At 40.8% G+C, this 12,694-nt stretch overlaps 1 protein-coding gene across 1 annotated transcript in view; it reads right to left on the reverse strand.

The window, feature by feature from the left end:
- Nucleotides 1–636: 636 nt before the first annotated feature.
- RSU1 (Ras suppressor protein 1) overlaps nt 637–12,694 on the reverse strand; it is a 251,984-nt gene continuing 239,926 nt past the window's right edge. The window contains exon 9 of the mRNA XM_077490893.1: nt 637–989. Coding sequence (XP_077347019.1) covers nt 887–989 — 103 coding nt within the window. The 3' untranslated portion in view covers nt 637–886. The remainder of the gene's footprint in view (nt 990–12,694) is intronic.

Genomic DNA, 12,694 nt, shown 5'->3' on the forward strand with positions numbered 1-12,694 from the left:
TCTCATGACGCCTCTATAAGACATAATAACCCCCTGTCCTTCATCCTCCCTAATACATTCTTACCCCTATTTCTACTTTCTCTCCCCTCTCTAAATATACTGTCTGGGAAACTTCAAGATGCTGGTGGTAGATCACGTCATCTATCGGAGATTTCAGGTAACCGCTGTAGTCTCTTTTGCAATTTCTGTTTTGATTGATCTCCACCCCACTGTTCTAAAAGATATAGTCTCGTTTGCTCCCTTTTGTTGATGTTTGCTAATATACACACAGCATATGTCTGTAACTGAAATGGTTTCCATGTATATGTGCAATGTTTCTCTTATAATAAACTTTGATATTTCAAAAATGGCATTTAATAATGGATTATCAAATTACGCAAACCAGAAATTAGCTCATTTTCATTCAACGGAACACTTGCAAGTAGATCTGTCTGACCTGCAGAGAATCAAAGCAATTAACTAATTCAGACAATCATGACTCATGAATTGTATGATCCTTCAGAAATCGGAAAGATCTTCAAATGCAATCCGATTCACAAATTGCTTCATTTATCACTATACAATAGCTTTGGTTAAAATTTCCAATTAAGGTCGAGTACATACAGTAAAACCATCAGAAAAAAAAAATACACAAAATTAGGTTTGTGAAATGTATAATTAAAGGCAAGCCTTTTGGTTAATACCTGACAATATGTATGTAAATATAAAAGTGTAACAGTTATAGATGCATAGATAATAACGCTTTTTCAACAGCGTAATATATATAAGGCAAACAAGGTCAATTCTCATGGCCTAAAGTAATGGCAGTTTCTTCCTTTCAAGGAAATAAATAGAAATGATTAGGCACATGCAGACAGGCCGTGAAAATATGGCACCTATCAGAAATCTATTTATTCTTGGCTGCCAAGGGCTTGCGGCTGATCTTCTTGGATTTGTCGTTGTTCTTCTTTGGGGGCTCCGGGTTGGCCTGCATGTGTCGTCCATAGAGGCTACAAGACACAAAAGAAGGAATTCATATTACAAAGGGAAAATATCAGAAAATAGTCACCATTTAAAACGGTCACATCTATTTATTTCACACACACGCAATAAACCACAAATAAATATCTGTATATTGGGAACCAAATAAGGAGCCTTTTTTTAGTTATTATTTTTTTTATTTATTATTGTAGAAACAACAGCTTATTGATCCACTAGAAACGATTGCGATTACCATAAAAAAACAAACAAAAAAAGAACCATTTAATATACGATAGCATATACGATCACCATATTTTGTAAGACCCTTGGCCATTGTATTTTGTATACAACCTCTACTATCCAATTTATTTAAACATATTTCAAGGCGTGAAAGATGAATCCCCTTGGCTTCACTCTGCCTGATACATAAAGAATTTAGAGGGCATTCAGCCAGCCTCAAGAAACTTTCTTTTATCTGATAGGAGTATATTGCCAAAAAAAAATAATATGCGAGATGCTATGGCTGATCACCTCCTGAAAAGACTTGTTGATTGGCTAATATGCTGACCTGCTAGCATTAAAAGAGACACAACCTCTGGCCTCACTATGTCTAGGATGTTCCACCAGCAGGATTTCCAAAACATAATTCCCAACTCCGTTCATGTCTACCTAGAGGTTTTGGATGTTCCCACCCACCTTTGTGTGTTTTAAACCTCAAACATGAAATATGAACAAAGCATATCCCTCTATAGTGTGTACTTGTTTCAATTAAAGTGGGAGTCCCGCAAACATTTTAAAAGTCAGCAGCTACAAATACTGCAGCTGCTGACTTTTAAAATAAGGACACTCACTTGTCATAGGGCGCAGCGATGTCAGCACCCGAGGCCGAACTGTCCCTCAATCCTCGGATGCTGCCACCGCCATCTTTTGTATGGAAATCAGGAAATTAAGCCTTGCGGCTTGACTTCCCAGTTCCCTACTACACATTCATCCTAGCAGCCTTTCTGTTGCCTCCCCTGTTTTATGGTACATTAGAGAATGTTCTGGACATAGCGGGCAGAGGCTAGGAGGAGCTGCTTGGAATATTTATGAGGACCTCAGCCAATCCCTAGTGAAGGGTCATGCCAGCAGGGGCAGTCGGGTGAAAGGTGGAGATGGAGTGCTGAGGAGGCTGTCAGTGACCCTTGAGGGGGCCCCCTAGTCTGGGGAAGTGTCCTTAGGGCCTGGGGCGCTGGAAGGATCCTACCAAAACACACGAAGGAAGCCCTTCCTAGAGGCATGGGAGCAAGGAGAGAGGACAGAGGAAGCAGGTCAGCACTGCTGGGAAATCTCTTGAGAGTCAGAGTGGGCTGGTTAGTGTCAGTCTGGGGGACTGTGGGGAGAAGTTACCCTTGAGGACTAGTAAAAGGCAGCTGCAGGTGGGTTGGCAGTGCCTGAAGACCCTCAATAAATAACAAAACCAAAGTCACGGACTGTTCTCTGACTCTGGAGTGTCTGTGAATCTTCGGTGTGCCTGGCTGTGCAGGGTGAGGTATCCAATTTTATTTGCAGGCCTTAAGGGGGTTCCCTACATCTCCAATCAGCTCTCAGAGTTTTCCTCACTGAGCTCTGCAAACTGTAAATTTCAGCTCTCCATCCCTGTTTTCTGAACTGTCAGACAAGCTTAATAAATTCTGCACTTTGAACAGCTGTAGAGCAGAGATGCCTGCAGATAAACAGGTACAACTTATGTAAGATTTGTTATATCTCTGTGTATTAATTGGGGCGTAGGAAAAGGTATTTTGGAAGATGTAGTTCTGGGGGTATGCGTATGTCAATTCGCAACAGGAACAAAATAAAACAAATAATGAGGGGGCATGATATAGAGAGGGAGAGGGAATAAATCTGGGTCATGACTACAAAAAAAAATATATAAAAAAAAAACACAAATTTGTTCAAAGCTTTGCAAATGTTTGCTGTGCAAGTTCTTAGTCTTCAGACTAGCATATAAAAGCTGAAGGCTGTGTGATCTAAACCTACAATTGTGCTCATAAGTTTACATACCCTGGCAGGATTTATGATTTCTTGGCCATTTTTCAGAGACTATGAATGATAACAAAAAAACTTTTCTTTCACTCATGGTTAATGTTTGGCTGAAGCCATTTATTATCAATCAACTGTGTTTACTCATTTTAAATCATAATGGCAAAAGAAACAAACGACCCTGATCAAACGTTTACACACCCTGGTGATTTTGGCCTGATAACATGCACACAAGTTGACACAAAGGGGTTTGAATGGCTATTAAAAGGTAACCATCCTCACCTGTGATCTGTTTGCTTTTAATTGTGTGTGAGAGTATAAAAGGTCAATACATTTCTGTACTCCTGACAGACCCTTATATCTTTCATCCAGTGCTGCACTGACGTTTCTGGATTCTGAGTCATGGGGAAAACAAAAGAACTGTCAAAAGATCTGTGGGAAGGTAGTTGAACTGTATAAAACAGGAAAGGGATATAAAAACATATCCAAGGAATTGAGAATGCCAATCAGCAGTGTTCAATCTTTAATCAAGAAGTGTAAAATGAGGGGTTCTGTTGAAACCAAACCACGGTCAGGTAGACCAACTAAAATTCAGCTACAACTGCCAGGAAAATTGTTTGGGATGCAAAGAAAAACCCAAAATAACTTCAGGTGAAATACAGGACTCTCTGAAAACATGTGGTGTGGCTGTTCAAGATGCACAATAAAGGTGGCACTAGAAGATGGGCTGCATGGTCGAGTCGCCAGAAGAAAACCATTACTACACAAATGCCACAAAGTATCCCGCTTACAATACACCAAACAGAGCAAAGACAAGCCTTTTGGCCACAACCATAAATGCTACATTTGAAGAGGTGTCAACAAGGCCTATTATGAAAGATACAGTGGTGGATCGCTTTTGGGGGTTGAGTGACAAAGGCACAGGAAATTTGGTCAAAATTGTTGGTAAGATGAATGCAGTATGTTATGAAATAATACTGGAGGAACATTTGCATTCATCAACCAGGAAGCTGCTCATGGGACGTACTTGGACATTCCAACATGACAATGATCCAAAACACAAGGCCAAGTTGACCTTTCATTGGCTACAGCAGAAAAAAGTGACGGCCATCTCAGTCTCCTGACCTCAATATCATTGAGCCACTCTGGGGGGATCTCCAGCATGCATTTCATGCAAGACAGCCCAAGAATTTAGAGGAACTGGAGGCTTTTGGGAAGCTTTAACATCTGAGAAGATAAAGTGCCTCATCCAAAAATACCATAAAAGACTTCAAGCAGTCATTGATGTTAAAGGAGGCAATACACAGTATTAGGAACTGGGGTATGTAAACTTTTGATCAGGGTCATTTGGGTAGTTTTTGTTGTTATTATGACTTAACTGCTTGCCAACCAGCCTCCGCAGTTTATTTTTTCTTTAACAAGAAACAGCCGTCGCAGTTTTACTGCAGCAGAATGGCACATCGCTTCGCCTTTTGACCACTAAGGGTGCGCGCGTGCCTGGAGCCAATCGCGCGTGATAGACCGAGAACTGGGATCTGTGTGTGTAAACACACAAATCCCGGTTCTTTAAGGGGAGTAGAGACAGATCATGTGTTCATACTAAGTATGAACACCGATCTCTTTCTCTCTCTCTCCTCCTAGACAGTCTTACCGCCCCCACACACTAGGGAACACAGTTAACCCCTTGATCGCCCCCTAGTGTTAACCCCTTCCCTGCCAGTGACATTTACACAGTAATCAGTGCATTTTTAGCGAAAATAAGTAATCGTGCATTTTTAGCAGCCAAATCTTCCAGGGCTGAAGTGTTTTTAAAAAGGGTAACCACAGTTGATTGAGAATAAATGGCTTCAGCCAAACACTAACCATGAGTGAATGAAAAGTTTTTGTGTTATTCATATTCTCTGAAAAATGGCCAAGAAATCATAAATACTAATAAGGCATGTAAACTTATGAACACAACTGTAAAGTGATTGCAGTGCTATTTTTTTCCATTCAGTATATATTGTAAAATTTTGGTTGCTAATGCACAGATTGAAATTTAAAAAACATAATATTATACCAGCATAGCCACGGAGTTGAAACCTGCAGTTGGCGATATGACATTTTTTTTTGTGTGTGTGTTTATTTATACTTTATTATTACCTGACCTGCTGTCGGACATAAAGCTGGAGGACAAGCTGGTCGCTCAGCCTTTTCAAGTCATATATATCTAATTCATAGCATGTACCTGTCACTGAGAGCTCCAGATTTCCTGATATGTCACATCACATTTGATAGACAACTGCGTTTGGTCAATTTTCTCTTTGCAAGAGATCTTGAGGAACTAAATGCCTAAAGCAAGACTGCAATCAACCTTTATTCCGGTCCTTTAAAGAATATATGTAAAATACTATTTATTAGAATCGTTCCTTGCAACTAGGTGGCTTAGCAAATAGCACTGAGGGGGATGCAGTTTAATTCCCACATAGAACGCAGTTTAAATAGAGCATGCTTGCTGAATTGGCATGTGTTGGACCATTATGGATTCTCTGATCCTACAATCCAAACACGTGCTGATTGATTTAGCTGGTTTCCAAGTACATTGACTTTATGGTGTCTGTAGGACTGCAGTAGGGACAGTAGATAGTAAGTTCCCCTGGGGCAGTGACTAAAGTGAAGGATTTAGGGTTAATTATGAGCGAAATGGCCAGTTTGCATTTCCACAAAGTTCTTTTGCAAAATTTGAGAGATTTAACCACTTGATTACTGAGCACTTATACCCCATTCCTGCCCAGGCCAATTTTCACCTTTCAGCGCTCTCACACTTTGAATAACAATTGCGTGGTCATGTAATGCGTTACCCATATGAAACTTTTCTAATTTTTTTCACATAAAGCTTTCTTTTGGTGGTATTTAACCTCGCTGGCGGTAATCCCGAGTCTGGCTTGGGTTGGGATTTTACTAACAAGAGCGGTAACCCCGAGCTAGACTAGGATCGCATCGATGGATGCAGGGGAGGACACAGGGAGTGTTACTTACCTTGTCCCCTGGATCCAGCGTTGTCCCCTGCGCTGTGTGATCGAGCTGTCCTCCACTCGATTCACAATGCCGATGAGCTCCGTTCCCTGCGACGTTACGGCGCACGGGAGCGGAGAACGGCGGCAAATTCAAAAAAGTAAAAAGACACAAAACACACACAGCACTGTAATCTTACAGATTACAGTACTGTATTAAAAAATTACACACCCCCTTTGTCCCTAGTGGTCTGTGCAATGCCCTGCATGCACTTTTATATTATAAATACTGTTTTTTATGGCTGGAATTTGGAGATTGTCCATAGCAACCAGAAAGTGTTCCTTTTTTTCAGTGTTTTAGGATTTGATTACATTATTGAATAATTTTTATTATTATTTATTATATTATAAACTTTATCATACCCGGGATGTCTGCTAGACTCTGGTTTGAACAGATTTAAGAGAGTTATTCCTAAGAATTACAGGACTTCAATATAAAACGCCAAATTTCCATGCAAAATAATTGTACTGCTTTCAGCACCTAAAACCAGACTGAATCATACCGCCAGGGAGGTTAAGCAAAAAAAAAATTGAAAAAACAAACAAAACATTTTTCACATTTTGTTATAAAATTTTGTAAACAGATAATTTTTCTTCTTCACTGACAGTCACTGATTGCCTGCACCGATAGGCAGCACGAAGAGGTGTCACTGACAAGTAACACGGATGATGAGGCACTAACTGGCAGCAGTGATGAGAGCAGATTAGCAGCACTGGTGGGCACTAAGGGGACAGATGTCCCGCTAACAGAAGCCGGTGAAAATGGCATTCTCCTTTTCTTCACGCTGACAGTGACAGTGATTACCAGCTTCTGTTTACTTCCATGATCAGCTGTCATTGGCTGACAGCTGATCACATGGTAAATGGGCTGTTGTGATTAGCCCTTTACCTTGATCTGTGATCAGCCGAGTCCCAAGGACTTGGCAATCACAGAGTGCGGCGTGTGGGCAGCGCGAGAATAGGAGGATGTCCATGTACGCCCTGCCAACAAAGGAAGCCTGCACTGTAGCCCTCTTTTGGCTATAGCATGGGTGCCAAGTGGTCAATTTAAAAATGTGCTGTTTATGGTAAAATGGATCAGAGTAAACAAAGGAGACAAGATGAGGGTGTTTTTTCTGTAGTTTTAAAGGGTGCAATGGGATTTAAATCAGTCCTGAGTTTAAAGTTGTACCTTTCAACTAACCTGGACCTGTTTATGTGTACAAAAACAGCCCCTCATTTGCGTCATTGCGTTACAGTTTTGTGTTTTTTTTGTTTTCTTTTTTTCTTTTACAGAAAGAACTGTGAAAGTTAGCAAAAAATAAATAAATAAGTAAAAATAAAGCAACAAATTAAATATTACATTTACAAAAATAGGGGGAAAAAAAAAACCAAAAAAAAAAACTCACAAAGATCCATACCCTCAAGAAAAAAAAAAAATACTACCCAAGGAGCAAAATGAGCAAGATTAAGAGGTGCCAATTGGGTGAAATTGCCTCACAGCAAAAAACATTTCACTTATCCCTATTCAGCAGTGCAAATCCAAAAGTTAGAGGAAAAAGTTTTGGCTGGACCTATACTTTTACTTAAGGCAATAGCCCCCAACATTGGTATCAGTGGACGAAATAATAACCCTCAGCTGAGGTGTCAGTAGACTCAATAACAACTCCCAGCATGGGTGTCGCAACTATTAAACTCCCCCATCTGTATTGGTGGTTTAAGTCTAAGTTAACCTCTCCCTCCTAATCCCTCCCTTGATGACCACTTACCTGATCTCATGCTCCCACTCCGCTCTCTCTCTCCCTCCGGATAGGACTTTACGTACCGTGGGCCAAGATAACTTTCGCTCACAGTACAGACTTCCTTTCAGTGCTGGAACACATACTGCTGAACTGGTGCCCAACAGTTCATGAGCAACATGCAGCCCACGTGTTGGGCACCAGGGACTGGGGATGACTTCTCATTGTATTGGGACAGCGGCACCTGCTGCTGTCAGAATACACTGACCGGTGACTGCAGCTAATTGGCTGTAGGTGCTGATCATCTGAAAATGATTTAAGTCAATTTAATAATCAACTTTCATTAAGCAGGTGAAGCCACACACTGATCAAAATGCAACCAGAATTTGAATCAGGGAATGGCCAGCTTTGGAGACTTTATTGTTGAGACTTCAGCACTGAATTCCATGGTTGTAACATCTTCTTTGCCATAATGAAGGGTTTTTACTTTGCTATATTAAGTATTTACTTGACATCATGTAAAATATAACAGGAGTTGGAACACACGTAAGGTGTCTGGAAAGCAAAGACCCTCCAGGTAGAAAGAAAAGGTGCTGGGAATTATGGCAGAGTGACCTGGCTTGCTGGCGTATGACATATAAGAAGCCTAGGGAAGACTCACCAAACTCCACCTACAATATCACTTTCAGGCAGCCTGAAGCCTTCAACAAATTTAAATCTCTGTTTATTAGAGATACCAAGATTAAAGGAACCTCTGCTAAGCAACGGAACCTTTATGCAGGCACCTCTAGATGTGTGCTATACAGTTGTGCTCATAAGTTTACATACCCTGGCAGAATTTAGGATTTCTTGGCCATTTTTCAGAGAATATGAATGTTAACACAAAAACATTTCTTTCGCTCATGGTTAGTGTTTGGGTGAAGCCATTCATTATCAAATCAACCGTTTTTACTCTTTTTAAATCATAATGACAACAGAAACTACCCAAACGACCCTGTTCAAAAGTTTACATACCCTGGTGAATTTGGCCTGATAACATGCACACAAGTTGATACAAAGGGGTTTGAATGGCTATTAAAAGTAGTCATCCTCACCTGTGATCTGTTTGCTTGTAATTAGTGCGTGTGTATAAAAGGTCAATGAGTTTTGGACTTCTGACAGACCCTTACATCTGTCATCCAGTGCTGCACTGACGTTTATAGATTCTGGAGTCATGGGGAAAGCAAAATAATTGTCAAAGGATCTGTGGGAAAAGGTAGTTGAACTGTATAAAACAGGAAATGGATATAAAAAGATATTCAAGGAATTGAGAATGCCAATCAGCAGTGTTCAAACTCTTATCAAGAAGTGGAAAACGAGGTGTTCTGTTGAAACCAAATCACGGTCAGGTAGACCAACTAAAATTTCAGCCACAACTGCCAGTAAAATTGTTCGGGATGAAAAGAAAAACCCACAAATAACTTCAGGACTCTCTGAAAACATGTGGTGTGGCTGTTTCAAGATGCACAATAAGGAGGTACTTGAAGAAAGATGGGCTGCATGGTCAAATCGCTAGAAGAAAGCCATTACTACACAAATGCCACAAGTATCCAGCTTATGTGCGATGAGCCCAAAATTGAGCTTTTTGGCCACAACCATAAACGCTTTATTTGGAGAGGAGTCAACAAGGTCTATGATGAAAGGTACACCATTCCTACTGTGAAACACGGAGGTGGACCATGATGTTTTGGGGATGTGTAAGCTACAAAGGCACAGGAAATTTGGTCAAAATTAATGGCAAGATGAATGCAGTATGTTATCAAAAAATACTGGAAGAACATTTGCATTCATCAGCCAGGAATACTTGGACGTTCCAACATGACAATGATCCAAAACACAAGGCCAAGTTGACCTGTCATTGGCTACAACAGAATAAAGTGAAGGTTCTGAAGTTGCCATATCAGTCTCCTGACCTCAATATCATTGAGCCACTCTTAGGGAGATCTCAAATGTGTAGCTCATGCAAGACAGCCCAAGAATTTACAGGAACTGGAGGCTTTTTGCAATGAGGAATGGGCAGCTTTACCATCTTAGAATATAAAGAGCCTCACCCACAAATACCACAAAAGACTTCAAGCTATCATTGATGTTAGGGGGGCAATAAACGGAATTGGGTATGTAGACTTTTCATCAGGGTCATTAGGGTAGTTTCTTTTGTAATTATGATTTAAAAATAGTAAATAAATGGCTTCAGCCAACACTAATCATCAGTGAAAGAAAAGTTGTTATGTTATCATTCAAATTCTCTGAAAATTGGCCAAGAAATCATAAATTCTGCCAGGGTATGTAAACTTATGAGCACACCTGTATGTGACTGCATGCAGTTTGAGATTTACAATAAACACAAGTTCACTACAACATGACCCACTCTTCAGGAATAATCTAGAATGGAGGATTTAACTTCCCCAAAGGCTTTATAAAACACATCAATCTTTCACCTCCTGTCTTTTCAAGCATGCACATGCAGCGAGGTATGCCTCGAGTACATGATATTCTAATTCAAAAACACGTTGTCAACATGTAATCAGCAGCGCTTATTATTGTGGCATTGATGTGTTGGTTGTGGTATCCCTACAATCAATCATGCAGGAAGATCCTGACAGCTCTCTCTGACACATCGTAGAGCTGTTAGGCATTCTGGCAGAAGTTCCTGCTCGCCGTGCTGTAGATGTCTTTGTTAGGGTGCAGTGCTGTCACAGATAAGCGTTTGTTAGCCAAGTTATTGTTTCAAGTCCTATGCCAAGCGCTTCCTCCACATCGGTTTATGATTCTCTTTAAAACAGTTTTGTTGCTAAAATGGAACCTTGCACTAAAGTTATACCTTCAGAGAAAACACTTTGGCTGTATTTGCATTGTTCTGTATGAATTGCAGAATGCTTGGTAACGCATATGGGTAGGTGTTTATAGGTCCATATAGTTTTCCTATCACATTAAACTGCAGGGCATAGATGGGAACCAGTTACTCAAAATTAGACTAGGGTTTCTAGTTGACTTTCATCTCCATACAGCAAAATGCTGATACTCACCCCAACTGCATCCCATAACAGTGAAGCAATACTGGTGTCTGAAGATCCTGTAGAAAAAAAACACCTCTGGGATTTTTGGATTTCTGGTCCTCAACTACACTCTGATTTGAACCATCAATCTCTACATCACTACTGATTCTGGTGTTGAAGACAAAGTTGGCAGAAGGAACCATATCACACAGTGGGGGACCAGAAAATAGTTTCTTCAGAAAGTGTTGGTTTCTGCAAGGCCTTTAGGTCTCTTTTCATTATTGTGGGCGGTAGGACAGGTGAGATATTAAAGTAGATGAAAAGGAAAAATATCAACAACTGTCGGAATAGTACCTATAGCATAACTTTGGCAGTTTATTATGTTAAATTCCTGCAAAGCACCATTTATTTACCTTTTTTGAAAGTGTTTAGTCAGGTCACTGCTATGGCTCTGAATAAAGACCATAATGACAATATGCATACTTCATTGAAAACTTGCTGCAAGAGAAACTTTTTTTTGTCACTCCTCTTAGCCCTTGTACACACGGTCGGACATTCCGATGGACAATGTCCGATAGGACAGTGTTGTCGGATAATCTGACAGTGTGTGGGCTCCATCGGACTGTTTCCGTCGGAGTATCCGACGGACCAATTTTCCAGCTGGGCTATAAAATTTTCCGACAACATGATCCGATCGGACTTTGTCCAATCATGTGTAGAGAATTCCGATTGGACAAAGTGCCACACATGCTCAGATCAAATTCCTAGACCAAAGCTATTGGCTACCAGCTTGAACGTAGTCCCGTCCTAATGAAATAACGTCATCACGTTAAGTACGATCGGATTTTCTGACAACTTTGTCCGACTGTGTGTATGCAACAGATTCGGACAAAATCAGTCAGACAAAATCCGATGGATTTGGTTGTCGGAATGTCCGACCGTGTGTACAAGGGCTTAGGGTTGTCCTCTATTTACATACTCACCTTCCCAGTAGATCCAGTAATGTCCTGTTGTAATACACTGCACTCCTGATACATAACGTGCCCTGTACCACCATCTTTGTCCCTTACATCATTCGAATACTGGGTGCGTCTTGCTGGTTCAGCACAGCAAAGCCCCTGATGATACCCACCAGGCATGCTCTCGTCTAGCTGCTGCGTATGGGAAAGTGAAGGATCCTGGGAAATATCATGTACATATCCGAGGAGACTTCAGAGTGGTTGAGACATTCTCCACCATGGCAGCCAAGTGGAAAAAAAAAAAAAGGAAACAAAAAAAGGAAAAAAAAAATAGGTTTTAGATTTTGGGAAAAGGCGGGATTGGATGGGAGGACAGCAATTATGGCTAGTGCATCCACAGGGTAAGGATCTGCTTTTCTGGAGAGACATTTTAAATGTATTCTTTGCAAGTAAAACTTTATTGTAAGGTTTCATTTTAGCAACAGAGTAGCCGAGTAGCTTAGGTCAGATCCAGAAAAGCCTAGGGAGTTTTTTAAACCTAAGCAATGGAAGTTTAAAGTGTATCTATGTCCCTTTTTGTGTCAAAAATTGCCCCCGGGACTTCCTCTCTAAGGCTTAAAGGGGTTGTAAACCCGCATGTTTTTTCACCTTAATGCATTCTATGCATTAAGGTAAAAAAAAAACTTAAATCACTGACTGACCCCCCCAGCTTTACTCACCCGAGTCCTGTAATTCCCATGCTGGAGATGCGCTCTTCCCCTCTGCCCGCTGCCTCTGCCTTTAGTTATACCGTAAGCTGCAAAGCCATCAGAAAAGGATGTACACATCTGGAGTTCAAACTATCCCCCCCATAGTTTCTGAAAGGCTAAAATTCTCTGCCGAATGTGACCTATTAAACTAAATGAGGCATTGCCTCAACCTCCCCACAGCCCTTAGAGTCCTAAGGG

Source organism: Lithobates pipiens, unplaced genomic scaffold, assembly GCF_037356315.1.
Source record: "Lithobates pipiens isolate NorthernLeopardFrog02 unplaced genomic scaffold, aLitPip1_a1.2 Scaffold_19, whole genome shotgun sequence".
Taxonomy (NCBI): Eukaryota; Metazoa; Chordata; class Amphibia; order Anura; family Ranidae; genus Lithobates; species Lithobates pipiens.